The 17279-nt window shown below is 42.9% G+C and overlaps 1 protein-coding gene across 1 annotated transcript in view; it reads right to left on the bottom strand.

Moving 5' to 3' along the window:
* The window catches only part of LOC311099282 (voltage-dependent N-type calcium channel subunit alpha-1B-like), a gene marked incomplete at both ends in the record, with an annotated part of 253927 nt that overhangs the window by 78748 nt on the left and 157900 nt on the right, over nucleotides 1-17279 (bottom strand). The window contains 4 exons of the mRNA XM_084139992.1: nucleotides 1611-1717; nucleotides 1822-1889; nucleotides 2248-2365; nucleotides 2675-2747. Of these exons, the coding sequence (XP_083996118.1) occupies nucleotides 1611-1717; nucleotides 1822-1889; nucleotides 2248-2365; nucleotides 2675-2747 (366 nt within the window). The remainder of the gene's footprint in view (nucleotides 1-1610; nucleotides 1718-1821; nucleotides 1890-2247; nucleotides 2366-2674; nucleotides 2748-17279) is intronic.

Genomic DNA, 17279 nt, shown 5'->3' with positions numbered 1-17279 from the left:
AGCTTTGAAATAGACTAACAAATGAACATCGTTAAGGTTTAATCATTCTACGTTACAAAGATCAAAATGAAGATCATGCAATCTGCTACAGTATGTCATCTGTTACAGTATGTAATCTGCTACAGTATGTAATCTACTACAGTATGTAATCTGATACAGTATGTAAACTGTTACAGTATGTAATCTGATACCGTATGAATTCTGCTACAGTATATAATGGCAAATGCATTTTCAAAGTAATCATCAGGATTTATGCAGTAGGCTACTGTCAATCTAAAATGTGCTTATTTATTATTAATCTCGGTTTACCTAGAACTAAAATCTGGCGTAATTTGGTCAAATGCTCATCTGTCCATGAGAGATTAATTATTGATTATTTTAATGATTTGGTTTCTTAAACTAACCACTATTCTGACCTGGGCCCGTATCCACAATGTGTCTCAGAGTAGGAGTGCTGATCTAGGATCAGGTCCATCCTATCCATATCATTTTATTCATTATGATCTTAAAGGCAAAACTGATCAGCATTCCTGCTTTGAGTGTCTGCATTAATATGTGTCCTGGTCATTGTGGTCACAGTCAGGACACAGAGGCCATGTCATATACATCTAATAGACCATGTGTCCCACCTGGGCTGAGACTGACATTACTGATGATTGGTCATGTACAAACCAATGACTTATTGACCATCAAAATGTTGTCAATAGAGGGCCAAGCTCATCTCTTACCTAATACATAATGGCATCCTTAATGCTGAAAACCACACTATTGATTAATTAGTCCTAAAGCCAATACCAGTGGGGAGAGGGCATGGCTGTGTGGTTAGATACAGTAAATAGGTTATAGGAGATTGTTAATGTTGACAATGTTCTGATTGACTCCATCAGACTCTAGTAGATGACTCACTAAATGAGACCGAAAGGCCGAGGTAACTAATGCTGATTGGAGATCAGTTTCCGATCAAGCATCCACTCGTGTCAATATCTAATTGGTGTTGTATACCAAATGGCACATATAGGGAATAGGGTGCCATTTGAGACGTTGTCTGGGTCACCTGTTCCACCTCAGTATGGGAGGAGGATAACAGAGGGGCTCCCAGTTCTGTAAGCCAATCAGATGGGGAACAGGGGGTAAGAGAAGGATTGTAGTCAAAGCACACACATAGACAGAAACATATACACGGCAGTTTACAGTTTAGTCATTTAGCAGACACTCTTATCCAGAGCAACTTACAGGAGCAGTTCGGGTATAGTTCCTTGCTCAAGGGCACAGACAGATTTTTCACCTAGTCGGCTCCGGGATTTGAACCAGCGACCTTTCGGTTACTGACCCAATGCTCTTAACCGATAGGCTACCTGCCGCCATGCAGACATGTCAATCGTGTAGTTAGGAGAATGCACATGGACAGAGGCAATATCACAACAGAGATACATTGAGAGACAGTGTGCAGAGCCAAGACACCAACATCAACAGCACATTGACAAAGGGCAGAACCAGCTATATCTGATACTTCACAGTATAACGACAGGCTGGTGTCAGAATGGGAGGGAACACGGAAGGAAGAGACCATGTTTGGAGAGCGGGGGGGCGGGCTGGAACACTAGACTTACGCAGCGATGGAGATGTTGGCTGCTGACATGGGGCTGACCTCCTTCACCTCCATGGCCTTCTGCAGGGCCAGCTTCTTATTGGCTTCTTCCTCCTGCTTCTCCTCATCCTGGACCAATAAACCAGAAGGGATGGGTAACCAAGGGTCATTTTATTCAGAAAGAAATCTAACAGAAAAGGTTCCCAGGGTAGGACATGGTTCCTCAGCCTTACCTTGGTGAGCTCCTGTGCATTGGCGAGGTTGTCGACGGCGATAGCCAAGAAGACGTTCAGGAGCGTGTCTGGTTGGAACTAAGCTCAGGAAAAACCTTGACACAACAGTAGTGGCTTTCACGGCTAATCCATGGTACATTGCAACCAAACACTTTGACCATCAGCAATAGACTGGATGGCATGCCATTAAAAAGGGTTACAGTATCACTCAAACTCAGAATTCACTGGAGGAACCCTTTTAGGGGGATCCGGGAGCATGCCCCCCCCGCCAGAAATAAATGTTCAAAATGTATAGCTCTCATTACAGCACTTCTCTCCAGTGTTCTTTCATGACATGAGATATTTCTATTTCGCTCCATTAATGTTTCATGCAGATGAAATCTCTGATATCCATGCAGTGGCACGACTTAGGGTCAGAGAGGATACAGTTTCCAAAGAGTGTGAGGACGATGAAGTAGACTGAGGAGAACATTCCCCGCCGCACGCCCCCCTGGGACTCAATGCCATGATACATCACTGCATTCCAATCCTCGCCAGTCAGAATCTGACGTTGATCATGGAGAGATGAAATCATTCATAATTCATAATAAATTTACAAGACATTGAGTTATACTGCAGGGTCAAAAGTTCAGCCGTTATTACTTTCAAAAGTATAACACATGCTAATAGAAAGATGAGTCATTTGGAGACAAAGAGACAGAGTACACAGACCACTACATTCCAATAATTGCAAATTACCTTTGTTCAATACACAATTCTCTCAACTAGTCCAACATTCCAAAGGAAAGAGCTCCAAAGTAAAAGCCCAAACGAGTTGGTTAATTAAAAGGAGAGAAGTAGAGACAGGGTGTACCTGGAAGACGGTGAGAATGGCCGCCGGGAAGGTATCGAAGTTGGTCGTCGGCGTCTCCTCTTCGAAATTAAACCTTGGAGAAAGAACAATGAACACATTAAGTCAAACTGAAGACATCTGGCTTGAGAGAGGACAGAAAGGACGTTCAGAATCAGATACATGGGCTTCCATCCAGGTTGGAGTGTAGTGACTCTAGTGGTCACAGCAGATGAAACGGGACGATAAGCGTACAGTGCTGTACGTGAAACACATATCAAATAGGAATCGAATCAAGGCAATATCATCAAATAAACTGGGTCAATGTGTTGTTGTGTATAAATCTATTATAATGACATTTTAAGTCAATGGATATGCTACACCAGCCCTGAATTACTGAAAGTCTGCCAACTGACATCAACTGGTAGGCATATTCTTCAAAAACAAATTCTAACTAATTCAATGCAACAACAGCTTTCCATTATGTTGTGTATAGTAAGCATAAACATAGCATGTGCACTGTAGGCTACTGTAAGCTTCAAAACATGTGTTCTATGCATGGAAAGGAATCCATCAAAATACCCACACATTACAACAACATGCATAGAGAAACACTGCATTGAACAATGATTGATTTCCTTGACTTTCATTGTTTGAGTGGTTTCTTTATGGAGATGGCAGGACAGTATTATGTACACATAGTAAGAAAACAAACCTCACAGAGGGCTCAAGACCCAGGCATTCACATTGTTACTACCTTTTTACATCACAGTCTCTCTCTCTCGCTCCCTCTCCCTCGCTCTGTCTCTGACACTCTTACACACCTACGCAACCTTGTATAATGATCATACATAGGTAGCATTGAGTTCTGAGAGCATTTGGGGATCGACTCAAACACAGAGCAAGGTTCCAAGGCCGTGCAACACCAGGAAACACAATTCACCAGGGAGGGAGCCACACAAGTCCACAGCTCCAACCTTCACATCACTCCTAATGTGACGCCTGAACTATCAACATGGTAGAGTGCAGAGAAATAGACAAGGATTGTGTCCCAAATGGCACCCTATTCCCTTTATAGTGCACTACTTTTGACTGGGGCCCATTGGGTTCTGGTCAACAGTAGTGCACTATAAAGATAATAGGGTGCCATTTGGGATGCTACCATAGAATGAGAACAGGTAGAAGAGACCTGAGCATCAGAGGTAGTTTTGGAGTTTGTTTTTCAGGTTCTGTTTTCCTCTGCTGTGTGTCTGTAGCTGTGACTATAGCTATTAACTATAATACAACATACATGTATCAACGTCTTCTGAAGCCCCCATAGATGTATAACCACAAGCTTACACAAAACAAGACAGGTCCAAATTCTCCATAACAATCAATACAAATCTCAGTGGAATAGAGGTTGAAACAGATACTTTTAAATTGATTAAATAAATAATATAGATTGTCAGTAATGCTGTCACTTTAACCCTGATTACACAACTGCCACCAGTATCATTTTCATTGATTGGTACTGATACTGATCTTGTCATATAACGTGTATATTCTCGTGTGTATTTATTATATTTTCATGTGTACTTTATTATTTCTCGTGTGTATTTCTTTATATGACTTAGTATAACCGAACTGTTGAGGAAGAGCTTGCAAGTATTTCACTATACTGTTTACACCTGCTGTATCCTGTGCATGTGAGAAATAAACTGATTTGATTTTATATTTGATTATAAACTTTTGTGTAACCATGTTGTGATTCATCTTAGCAGCACACACATTCACAAGGTTATCCAGGTCAGTTGTATGACCTTACCAATCACACACACAAAGGAAATGTTGCTCTATCGAGTCGTCAAGAACCCCAACCCCATGTAAAAAATGACTCCCTCCATTTTAAGGAACAAACGTGCCAAAACCTGAGTCCGCGAAGAAGTGAGAGAATGAAATTAAGGTGCAATGGAGGGATGTATGGTTATCCCACAGAACAAGCAAAAACATCATTGCACAGATACATGCTACCTATGATACTATGATCCTTCAATGCTAACACAGTAAAATACTTACCATCCCCTGCGACCAACTGATCATGTGTCTATACTTCATATAGTACATGTGTGCAGTCAGACAAGATGCACATTTTCATAGGAGTACTGTTTTTCATACAGTATCTTCAATGGTTTAACAATAGCTCCAATGAAAACACTGTTGATTGACTTAGTACTTGCAAAAGCCGTTACATACAGTCAAATGCATGTCCAAATATGCATTATTTTCTATGGCCATAGAAATGCATACGACATATGATGCATGTGTGTCATTTGAGATGGGCATTCAGGATGGGCTTTCTCAATGCTGAGTTGAGCTTTCCCCTTCCCTTTGAATGCTCGAAAATTCTGACAAGGTTACACGATAAGCCCAATGAGTTATTATAAATGTATTCCTAGATAGACTTGCAATGTACACTTAAGAAATTGCTTTGGTAAAGATCTCACCGGTGTGAGTAGAAGACACTGGCGTAGCACAAAGTCCCGCAGCCCCCCAAGGTCGGAGCCCATGATTTGGTTTAGGTTTTTTGGTTGGGGACCCCCGGAGGTCGGGCCCCCCAGATAGCATATGAACACGTCATAAGCCATACAATAAATGTTTTGAATGATAGGAAATGTACTTTGAAACTGCAACATTTTCTCTCAGCATCATGACAAAATGTGTAGAATAGCAGGAAATTAGCTCAGACATGCTTGAAAGTCAGGACAATCCTTATCCGGCAGGGAAACGTTATTTTTGTTTGTAAAATATGTTGTATCCTTTTGTTGCATTGGTTGATCTTAAAATTTACATTTAGGGGAATTTTCTAAATACTTTCAATATTACTAATTTCCATGTCTACTCTATGCCTGGAAATGCCTTTGTCCGGTGCAAAGGATCCCAATTTTATGTAGTTTCTTGCAATTGCCCTCTGTGACTTATTTCTCTCAAAACTGTAATTCCAAAGAAATGTGTCCGGAGATTTGGTGAACTCCGTCAGATTTGTCTAAAATCCTAAATTAATCAGGAATGAGCAGGGTCAGCTATAAGGACCCCCAAAAAATTCTATACTTTTGAGAGATTTAAACAAACAATATTGGAATCACCATGGTCACAACCATAAACTGTCAACTCCATCTGCCTGAGATTAAGATAGAATATTAATTTTGGTTCAAATATGTTAGATTTAACATCAAAGCGGTGACCCGATCCTGTAGGTTCATGCTCTACAACATTCGCAGAGTACGACCCTACCTTACACAGGAAGCGGCACAGGTCCTAATCCAGGCACTTGTCATCTCCCGTCTGGATTACTGCAACTCGCTGTTGGCTGGGCTCCCTGCCTGTGCCTTTAAACCCCTACAACTCATCCAGAAAGCTGCAGCCCGTCTGGTGTTCAACCTTCCCAGTTGAAGCTCGCATCTGCTACAAGACCATGGTGCTTGCCTACGGAGCTGTGAGGGGAACGGCACCTCCTTACCTTCAGGCTCTGATCAGTCCCTACACCCAAACGAGGGCATTGCATTCTTCCACCTCTGGCCTGCTGGTCCCCCTACCTCTGCGGAAGCACAGTTCCAGCTCAGCCCAGTCAAAACTGTTCGCTGCTCTGGCACCCCAATGGTGGAACAAGCTCCCTCACGACGCCAGGACAGCGGAGTCACTGACCACCTTCCGGAGACACTTGAAACCCTACCTCTTTAAGGAATACCTGGGATAGTATGACAGTAATCCTTCTACCCCCCCCTACCCCACCCCCACAAAAAAAAAAAAATATATATATATATATATATATATATATATATATATATATATATATATATATAAAACAAATTAAAATTTAAAATATACTCAAAAAATTACAACAATTAGAAAAATTAAAATAAATAAATTGTAAAGTGGTTGTCCCACTGGCTATCATAAGGTGATTGCACCAATTTGTAAGTCGCTCTGGATAAGAGCGTCTGCTAAATGACGTAAATGTAAATGTAATTTAACTAGGTTGTAGAGTCATAAAGCAACTACTGTGTATACCACTTGAATGAAGAAGAAAATTCCATTTTTGTCAACGTAAAATTTCATTCTAATGTCAACTCTGTTTGAATTGGGGATTTTCAAATGAATAATCTTCCATATTTTGAAAATGTTTGAATGTAACTTTTATTTTTAGAGGCAAAAATATGTACAGTGAGGGAAAAAAGTATTTGATCCCCTGCTGATTTTGTATGTTTGCCCACTGACAAAGACATGATCAGTCTATCATTTTAATGGTAGGTTAATTTGAACAGTGAGAGACAGAATAACAACAAAAAAATCCAGAAAAACGCATGTCAAAAATGTTATAAATTGATTTGCATTTTAATGAGGGAAGTAAGTATTTGACCCCTCTGCAAAACATGACTTAGTACTTGGTGGCAAAACCCTTGTTGGCAATCACAGAGGTCAGATGTTTCTTGTAGTTGGCCACCAGGTTAGCACACTTCTCAGGAGGGATTTTGTCCCACTCCTCTTTGCAGATCTTCTCCAAGTCATTAAGGTTTCGAGCCTGACGTTTGGCAACTCGAAACTTCAGCTCCCTCCACAGATGTTCTATGGGATTAAGGTCTGGAGACTGGCTAGGCCACTCCAGGACCTTAATGTGCTACTTCTTGAGCCACTCCTTTGTTGCCTTGGCCGTGTGTTTTGGGTCATTGTCATGCTGGAATACCCATCCACGACCCATTTTCAATGCCTTGGCTGAGGGAAGGAGGTTCTCACCCAAGATTTGACGGTACATGGCCCCGTCCATCGTCCCTTTGATGCGGTGAAGTTGTCCTGTCCCCTTAGCAGAAAAACATAATGTTTCCACCTCCATGTTTGACGGTGGGGATGGTGTTCTTAGGGTCATTGGCAGCATTCCTCCTCCTCCAAACACGGCGAGTTGAGTTGATGCCAAAGAGCTCGATTTTGGTCTCATCTGACCACTACACTTTCACCCAGTTCTCCTCTGAATCATTCAGATGTTCATTGGCAAACTTCAGACGGGCCTGTACAGTGGGGAAAAAAGTATTTAGTCAGCCACATATTGTGCAAGATCTCCCACTTAAAAAGATGAGAGAGGCCTGTAATTTTCATCATATGTACACGTCAACTATGACAGACAAATTGAGAATTTTTTTCTCCAGAAAATCACATTCTAGGTTTTTTAATGAATTTATTTGCAAATTATGGTGGAAAATAAGTATTTGGTCACCTACAAACAAGCAAGATTTCTGTCTCTCACAGACCTGTAACTTCTTCTTTAAGAGGCTCCTCTGTCCTTCACTCGTTACCTGTATTAATGGCACCTGTTTGAACTTGTTATCAGTATAAAATACACCTGTCCACAACCTCAAACAGTCACACTCCAAACTCCACTATGCCCAAGACCAAAGAGCTGTCAAAGGACACCAGAAACAAAATTGTAGACCTGCACCAGGCTGGGAAGACTGAATCTGCAATAGGTAAGCAGCTTGGTTTGAAGAAATCAACTGTGGGAGCAATTATTAGGAAATGGAAGACATACAAGACCACTGATAATCTCCCTCGATCTGGGGCTCCACGCAAGATCTCACCCCGTGGGGTCAAAATGATCACAAGAACGGTGAGCAAAAATCCCAGAACCACACGGGGGGACCTAGTGAATGACCTGCAGAGAGCTGGGACCAAAGTAACAAAGCCTACCATCAGTAACACACTACGCCACCAGGGACTCAAATCCTGCAGTGAAAGACGTGTCCCCCTGCTTAAGCCAGTACATGTCCAGGCCCGTCTGAAGTTTGCTAGAGTGCATTTGGATGATCCAGAAGAGGACTGGGAGAATGTCATATGGTCAGATGAAACCAAAATATAACTTTTTGGTAAAAACTCAACATGTCGTGTTTGGAGGACAAAGAATGCTGAGTTGCATCCAAAGAACACCATACCTACTGTGAAGCATGGGGGTGGAAACATCATGCTTTGAGGCTGTTTTTCTGCAAAGGGACCAGGACGACTGATCCGTGTAAAGGAAAGAATGAATGGGGCCATGTATCGTGAGATTTTGAGTGAAAACCTCCTTCCATCAGCAAGGGCATTGAAGATGAAACGTGGCTGGGTCTTTCAGCATGACAATGATCCCAAACACACCGCCCGGGCAACGAAGGAGTGGCTTCGTAAGAAGCATTTCAAGGTCCTGGAGTGGCCTAGCCAGTCTACAGATTTCAACCCCATAGAAAATCTTTGGAGGGAGTTGAAAGTCTGTGTTGCCAAGCGACAGCCCCAAAACATCACTGCTCTAGAGGAGATCTGCATGGAGGAATGGGCCAAAATACCAGCAACAGTGTGTGAAAACCTTGTGAAGACTTACAGAAAACGTTTGACCTGTGTCTTTGCCAACAAAGGGTATATAACAAAGTATTGAGAAACTTTTGTTATTGGCCAAATACTTATTTTCCACCATAATTTGCAAATAAATTCATAAAAAATCCTACAATGTGATTTTCTGGATTTTTTTCCCTCATTTTGTCTGTCATAGTTGACGTGTACCTATGATGAAAATTACAGGCCTCTCTCATCTGTTTAAGTGGGAGAACTTGCACAATTGGTGGCTGACTAAATACTTTTTTCCCCCACTGTATATGTTGTCAACTCTGTCAGTGGCTTATCAACTCTGTCACTGATGGAGTCAAAATTTGTTGGTCAATATTCTGAAAAAATATTTTAATCACTGTTCTACAACATATAAATAAACAATTGAAGTATTTGCTGTGCTAGACCTAAGGGATATTGTTTGCTTTATAAACGTTGTTTTATGTTCTAAATCTAGAATTACATGCCAAAATGCTAACGAAATTAGCCCTGGAGCATTTAATAGTGCTATAACAAAACAAAAAGAAGTTTGGAGATTTGTATTACATATTTGAATAATATAATGTTATGATTAAACAATCAAGGCCTTTAAACACTTGTTGGACAATAATTGTACAAATGAAATGCCTTTTATGGTGTCTGACGGAGTTTACATAAATCCAGAAAGTTGCATTTTATGAAACAAAATATATAACAATTAGGAGGTTGTTCCTTTACATGGTGTGATAGCTGATACTTTGGTCTATCAAATTTTGTTAATATTAAGACAAATATTTGTATATATTTATTTTGGATTGTCCCGTCTTTAAAGAATCCCTAAACTATAAAACAGCAACATTTTCTCTCAGCCTCATGGCAAAATTGGTTAAATAGCCTGAGATTAGCTATAATTCTGCACATTTTCTCTCTACCCTTGCTCAGACCTGCGCTACGCCACTGATGGAAGAGCATCAGAATGGAAGTGATGGAGACGTGTGAGGACAAAGCATTAGAGGACCGGTTGGATGGGGAGGAGGGCAAATATGGTTACCACAGCAACCAGCTCTATAAACGACTCCTGATCTATCCTGAGTAGAGAACCAGCAGTGGTGGTGGTGGTGCATGTGTGTGTGTGTGTGTATGTGTCTGTGTCTGTGTGTGTGTGTGTGTGTGTGTGTGTGTGTGTTTGTGTGTGTGTGTGTGTGAGAGAGAGAGATCGTAAGTATAGGGGTGGTATGTTCAATCAGCTGGATTGTCAACTCGCAAATATGTAGCCATGGTCTTTTCCCTCGTTCCCTCTTTCCCTTTCTCTCTCTCTAGGTTGGCAAGATGAACCTAGGCTGCACACTGGAGGCAGTGGCAGCAGCAGCATGCTCTGGGGCCGGTGTGCAGACCTCCAAAGTGTTTACTCTGAAAATAGGGATTGGATGTTGTTTTGCTCCCCCAAGGCATCTACAGGGACTTCACTTAATCAATCCTCAAACAGAGGCTTGTGAGAACAGGCTCTGATACACTGTGATGTACATCTGGCTTTGCTATGTGGAGAATGAGAGGAATATGCTCTAGTTTACAACAGGAAGGGATATAGAGTGCAGCCACAGTCCTCTAGACTAGAGTATTGAAAGGTTTCCCAAAGCACGAAAGCGATTCAATACGTAGCACACCTATAAGGTAGCAGGTAGCCTAGTGAGTAAGAGCGTTAACTGTAATTGCTCCTGTAAGTTGCTCTGAATAAGAGTGTCTGCTGAAATTACAAAAAATATATATATAACACCATCTCTATCTAATAGAGGAGGTAATAATCAGATGTTTATATAAAAAAACTAATTCCAACTGTATTATCTTTCTATCCTCCACATTGTTCGTATTAGCACTTGATTTGAGCTTCTCACACATCCCCTGCTAGCGGTGATGTCCTGCAGCCATTCAACTCTCTGCAGAGCAGGAGACTGCTCTCTCAAATGGTTTACTTTCCATTCCTCCCCGGATTTTACTGAGATATTTGTCTGGGGTTGGCTGATAGGGGTACAACCTCTGCAGTGTACAGTCGTGGTCAAAGGTTTTGAGAATGACACAAGTATTGGTCTTCACAAAGTTTGCTGCTTCAGTGTTTTTAGATATTTTTGTCAGATGTTACTATGGTATACTGATAATTTCAAGCATTCCATAAGTGTCAAAGGCTTTTATTGACAATTACATTAAGTTTATGCAAAGAGTCAATATTTGCTGTGTTGACCCTTCTTTTTCAAGACCTCTGCAATCCGCCATGGCATGCTGTCAATTAACTTCTGGGCCACATCCTGATTGATGGCAGCCCATTCTTGCATAATCAATGCTTGGAGTTTGTCAGAATTTGTAGGTTTTTGTTTGTCCACCCGCCTCTTGAGGATTGACCACAAGTTCTCAATGGGATTAAGGTCTGGGGAGTTTCCTGGCCATGGAACCAAAATGTCGATGTTTTGTTCCCCGAGCCACTTAGTTATCACTTTTGCCTTTTGGCAAGGTGCTCCATCATGCTGGAAAAGGCATTGGTCGTCACCAAACTGTTCTTGGATGGTTGGGAGAAGTTGATCTCAGAGGATGTGTTGGTACCATTCTTTATTCATGGCTGTGTTCTTAGGCAAAATTGTGAGTGAGCCAACTCCCTTGGCTGAGAAGCAACCCCACACATGAATGGACTCAGGATCATTTACTGTTGGCATGACACACGACTGATGGTAGAGCTCACCTTGTCTTCTCCGGACAAGCTTTTTTCCAGATGCCCCAAACAATCGGAAAGGGGATTCATCAGAGAAAATGACTTTACCCCAGTCCTCAGCAGTCCAATCCCTGTACCTTTTGCAGAATATCAGTCTATCCCTGATGTTTTTCCTGGAGAGAAGTGGCTTCCTCGCTGCCCTTCTTGACACCAGGCCATCCTCCAAAAGTATTCGCCTCACTGTGCGTGCAGATGCACTCACACCTGCCTGCTGCCATTCCTGAGCAAGCTCTGCACTGGTGGTGCCCCGATCCCGCAGCTGAATCAACTTTAGGAGACGGTCCTGGCGCTTGCTGGACTTTCTTGAGCGCCCTGAAGCCTTCTTCACAACAATTGAACCTCTCTCCTTGAAGTTGTTGATGATCCGATAAATGGTTGATTTAGGTGCAATCTTACTAGCAGCAATATCCTTGCCTGTGAAGCCCTTTTTGTGCAAAGCAATGGTGACGGCACGAGTTTCCTTGCAGGTAACCATTTTTAACAGAGGAAGAACAATGATTTCAAGCACCACCCTCCTTTTAAAGCTTCCAGTCTGTTATTCTAACTCAATCAGCATGACAGAGTGATCTCCAGCCTTGTCCTCGTCAACACTCTCACCTATGTTAACAAGAGAATCACTGACATGATGTCAGCTGGTCCTTTTGTGGCAGGGCTGAAATGCAGTGGAAATGTTTTTTTTATTTTTATTTTATTTCACCTTTATTTAACCAGGTAAACCAGTTGAGAACAAGTTCTCATTTAAAACTGCGACCTGGCCAAGATAAAGCAAAGCAGTGCGATAAAAACAACAACACAGAGTTACATATGGGGTAAAACAAAACAAAGTCAAAAATACAACAGAAATACATATATATACAGTGTGTGCAAAAGTTATGGAGGTAAGGCAATAAATAGGCTATAGTGCAAAATAATTACAATTAGTATTAACACTGGAATGATAGATGTGCAAGAGATGATGTGCAAATAGAGATACTGGGGTACAAATGAGCAAAATAAATAACAATATAGGGATGAGGTAGTTGGGCGGGCTAATTTCAGATGGGCTGTGTACAGGTGCAGTAATCGGTAAGGTGCTCTGACAACTGATGCTTAAAGTTAGTGAGGGAGATAAGTGTCTCCAGCTTCAGAGATTTTTGCAATTTGTTCCAGTCATTGGCAGCAGAGAACTGGAAGGAATTGCGGCCAAAGGAGGTGTTGGCTTTGGGGATGACCAGTGAGATATACCTGCTGGAGCGCAGACTACGGGTGGGTGTTGCTATGGTGACCAATGAGCTAAGATAAGGCGGGGATTTGCCTAGCAGTGATTTATAGATGGCCTGGAGCCAGTGGGTTTGGCGACGAATATGTAGTGAGGACCAGCCAACAAGAGCGTACAGGTCACAGTGGTGGGTATTATATGGGGCTTTGGAGACAAAACGGATGGCACTGTGATAGACTACATCCAATTTGCTGAGTAGAGTGTTGGAGGCTATTTTGTAAATGACATCGCCGAAGTCAAGGATCGGTAGGATAGTCAGTTTTACGAGGGCATGTTTGGCAGCATGAGTGAAGGAGGCTTTGTTGCGAAATAGGAAACCGATTATAGATTTAACTTTGGATTGGAGATTCTTAATGTGAGTCTGGAAGGAGAGTTTACAGTCTAACCAGACACCTAGATATTTGTAGTTGTCCACATACTCTAGGTCAGACCCGTCGAGAGTAGTGATTCTAGTCGGGTGGGCGGGTGCAAGCAGCGTTCGGTTGAAGAGCATGCATTTAGTTTTACTAGTGTTTAAGAGCAGTTGGAGGCTACTGAAGGAGTGTTGTATGGCATTGAAGCTCGTTTGGAGGTTTGTTAACACAGTGTCCAATGAAGGGCCAGATGTATACAAAATGGTGTCGTCTGCGTAGAGGTGGATCTGAGAGTTAATTTTCATAGCAAAGAGGGACTTTGCAATTCATCTGATCACTCTTCATAACATTCTGGAGTATATGCAAATTGCCATCATAAAGACTGAGGCAGCAGACTTTGGGAAAATTAATATTTGTGTAATTCTCAAAACTTTTGACCACGACTGTATAATCGACTCAATCATTAACTGTCTGAGCTTAGATGTTGAAGTCTATTTATGCCTTGTCGCTGTCTCCCATGTGTTTTTACACGGAGTTGGGAAAGAGGTGGATTACATAAGAAAATAACAATGGATCCAGACTATATCACATGGCAATAATGGATATTAACTGAAAAATGATCTTATGTAGTTTCTTGCAATAGCCCTCTGTGACTTTAAACTTTTCACGCGTGAGTTCCTAATATCTCGAACGGTTGACCCAGCGTGAGTTTTTTTAATGAACGTAATGTCAGAATGCACTCCAGAATGCACTCACTGTTCCAAAATGTGATTGTTATGCAACAGGACAGTTAACCCATGCTGCCCTCAAACCAAGGCACGCTGCCTGCTAATTATCTATAGGCTATGTTTCAACTTGTCAATTTCAAATAATTTTCTAACAAGTTTTATTTTCTAACAACAGTGTGTTCCGCCTCCTCATTAATTCACATAAGAAGTAGCCCATTTCACTGTTGCGGACAATTTATGTTTGAGGCTTTACTGAGCCGGACAGACTTCTCTCTTCGACAAGACCCAAAGAACTTCCCCAGTGTTTCCCCAGATCAAGTATGCAGACATTGTGCATCTCTAGTCAGAGCCCTTGCACGAACTTTCCCCCTGGCACATTTCTGGCTGGCGCCGCATTGCCTTCATTGTTGTTTTCCTTACAAATTGGACTTTGGACACGTGTGCGTTCCTATCAATGTAAGTGCCTTATTTTCTGTATATCGTGTTGTCTTTTCTACTGTAGCATACTGTATGTACAGTGCCTTCGGAAAGTATTCAGACCCCTTGACTTTCCCACATTATGTTACGTTACAACCTTATTCTAAAATTGATTAAATTGTTTTTTACCTCATCAATCTACACACAATACCCCATAATGACAAAGCAAAAACAGGTTTTTATAAATTTTTGCAAATTTATAAAAAATAAAAACGGAAATATAACATTTACATAAGTATTCAGACCCTTTACTCAGTAATTCGTTGAGGCACCTTTGGCAGCGATTACAGCCTCGAGTCTTCTTGGGTTTGACGCTACAAGCTTGGCACATCTGTATTTGGGGAGTTTCTCCCATTCTTCTCTGCAGATCCTCTCAAGCTCTGTCAGGTTGGATGGGGAGCGTTGCTGCACAGCTATTTTTAGGTCTCTCCAGAGATGTTAGATCGGGTTTAAGTCTGTGCTCTGGCTGGGCCACTCAAGGACATTCAGAGACGTGCCCCGAAGCAACTCCTGCGTTGTCTTGGCTATGTGCTTAGGGTCGTTGTCCTGTTGGAAGGTGAATCTTCGCCCCAGTCTGAGCTCCTGAGCGCTCTGGAGCAGGTTTTCATCAAGGATTTCACTGTACGTTGCTCCGTTCATCTTTGCCTCGATTCTGACTAGTCTCCCAGCTCCTGCACCTGAAAAACATCCCCAAAGCATGATGCCACCACCATGCTTCACCATAGGGATGGTGTCAGGTTTCCTCCAGACGTGATGCTTGGCATTCAGGCCAAAGAGTTCAATCTTAGTTTCATCAGACCAGAGACTATTGTTTCTCATGGTCTGAGCGTCTTTAAGTGCCTTTTGGCAAACTCCAAGCGGGCTGTCATGTGCCTTTTACTGAGGAGTGGCTTCCGTCTGGCCACTCTACCATAAAGGCCTGATTGGTGGAGTGCTGCAGAGGTGGTTGTCCTTCTGGAAGGTTCTCCCATCTCCACAGAGGATCTCTAGAACTCTGTCAGAGTGACCATCGGGTTCTTGGTCACCTCCCTGACCAAGGCCCTTCTCCCCTGATTGCTCAGTTTGCCTGGGCGGCCAGCTCTAGCAACAGTCTTGGTGGTTCCAAACTCCTTCCATTTAAGAAGTATGGAGGCCACTGTGTTCTTCCTTTGACCTCATGGCTTGGTTTTTGCTCTGACATGCACTGTCAACTGTGGGACCTTATATAGACAGAGGTGTATGCCTTTCTAAATCATGTCCAATCAATTGAATTTACCACAGGTGGACTCCAATCAAGTTGTACAAACATCTCAAGGATGATCAATGGAAACAGGATGCACCTGAGCTCAATTTCGAGTCTCATAGCAAAGGGTCTGAATACTTATGTAAATAAGGTATTTCGCTTTGTCATTATGGGGTTTTGCATGTAGATTGCTGAGGACATGTTTTCATTTAATCCATTTTTGAATAAGGCTGTAACGTAACAAAATGTGGAAAAAGTCAAGGGGTCTGAATACTTTCCCAAATGCACTGTATGTATGGAGCAAAATGTATTTACTGTTTTATTCACGTTTTCAAGTACTGGTGACAAATCATGCATTCCGATTCTTGCATAGATTGTAATGGACACATACGATGTGTGTAAAATACTTATTTGAAGGTTGTTGTCACGGATTCAGCCGAGGCTCCTCCTCCTCCTTGCTCGGGCAGGCTTCAGCGTTCGTCGTCCCCGGAGTACAAGCTGCTGCCGATCGATGTTTCGGTGTTTGTCTTGTTTGGTCTTTATTGTTTACACCTGTTTCCCATTATGTTGGATTGTATTCCCTATATTTACCCCTGTCTCTCATTAGTTATTTTGTGTGTTATTGTTTGTTGTCATTCCGGCAGTTCTTGTATGTACGGGTCTTTTCCTCCCTGTTTGGAGGTTTGTTGTTTTGTACGTTGATTTTACTGTGTTCAGTAAAATACGTTGCCAGCCGCTCTGTGTCCTGCTTTTGACTTCGCTAACCGCATACACGTCGCGTGACAGAATAACACACCAAGACATGGAGTCAGCAGGAGCGGCAGTGCCAGCTGGATCACTGGAGGAGCGCATTACACAACAAGCGGGCATGATCCAGGCTCTCGGCACCGCCATGGAAGGGGTGATGAACACCTTGGGGCGATGGGAAAGAGGAGGTTTGCCCACACCTCCTCCGACGATACCACCACCATCAGCTATACCCATCGCTTCACCTCCGGAGTCCAGTGGGATTCGGCTCTCGCTCCCGAGGGCTTATGATGGCACCGCGGCCGGGTGTCAGGGTTTCCTGCTCCAAGTGGAACTCTACCTGGCAACCATCCACCCGGTGCCCTCGGGATACGAGAGCGTGTCCGCCCTCATCTCCTGTCTGTCCGGCAAGGCACTGGAGTGGGCCAACGCCGAGTGGGGGGGAATAGATGCCGCTACAGTCAACTATGCGGAGTTCACCCGCCGCTTCAGGGCGGTGTTCGATCATCCCCCAGAGGGGAAGGCGGCGGGTGAGCGTCTGTTCCACCTCAGACAGGGGAAGAGGAGCGCGCAGGAGTTCGCACTGGACTTCCGGACTCTGGCTGCCAATGCGGGATGGAATGAGAGGGCCCTCATCGACCACTACAGGTGCAGCCTGAGGGAGGACATTCGTCGGGAGTTGGCCTGCAGGGACACCAACCTAAGCTTCGATCAGCTGGTGGA

The sequence above is a fragment of the Coregonus lavaretus genome (genome assembly GCF_964263955.1).
Source record: "Coregonus lavaretus genome assembly, chromosome: 24".
In the NCBI taxonomy this organism is placed as follows: Eukaryota; Metazoa; Chordata; class Actinopteri; order Salmoniformes; family Salmonidae; genus Coregonus; species Coregonus lavaretus.
This window is presented reverse-complemented; position numbering and strand designations above follow the sequence as displayed.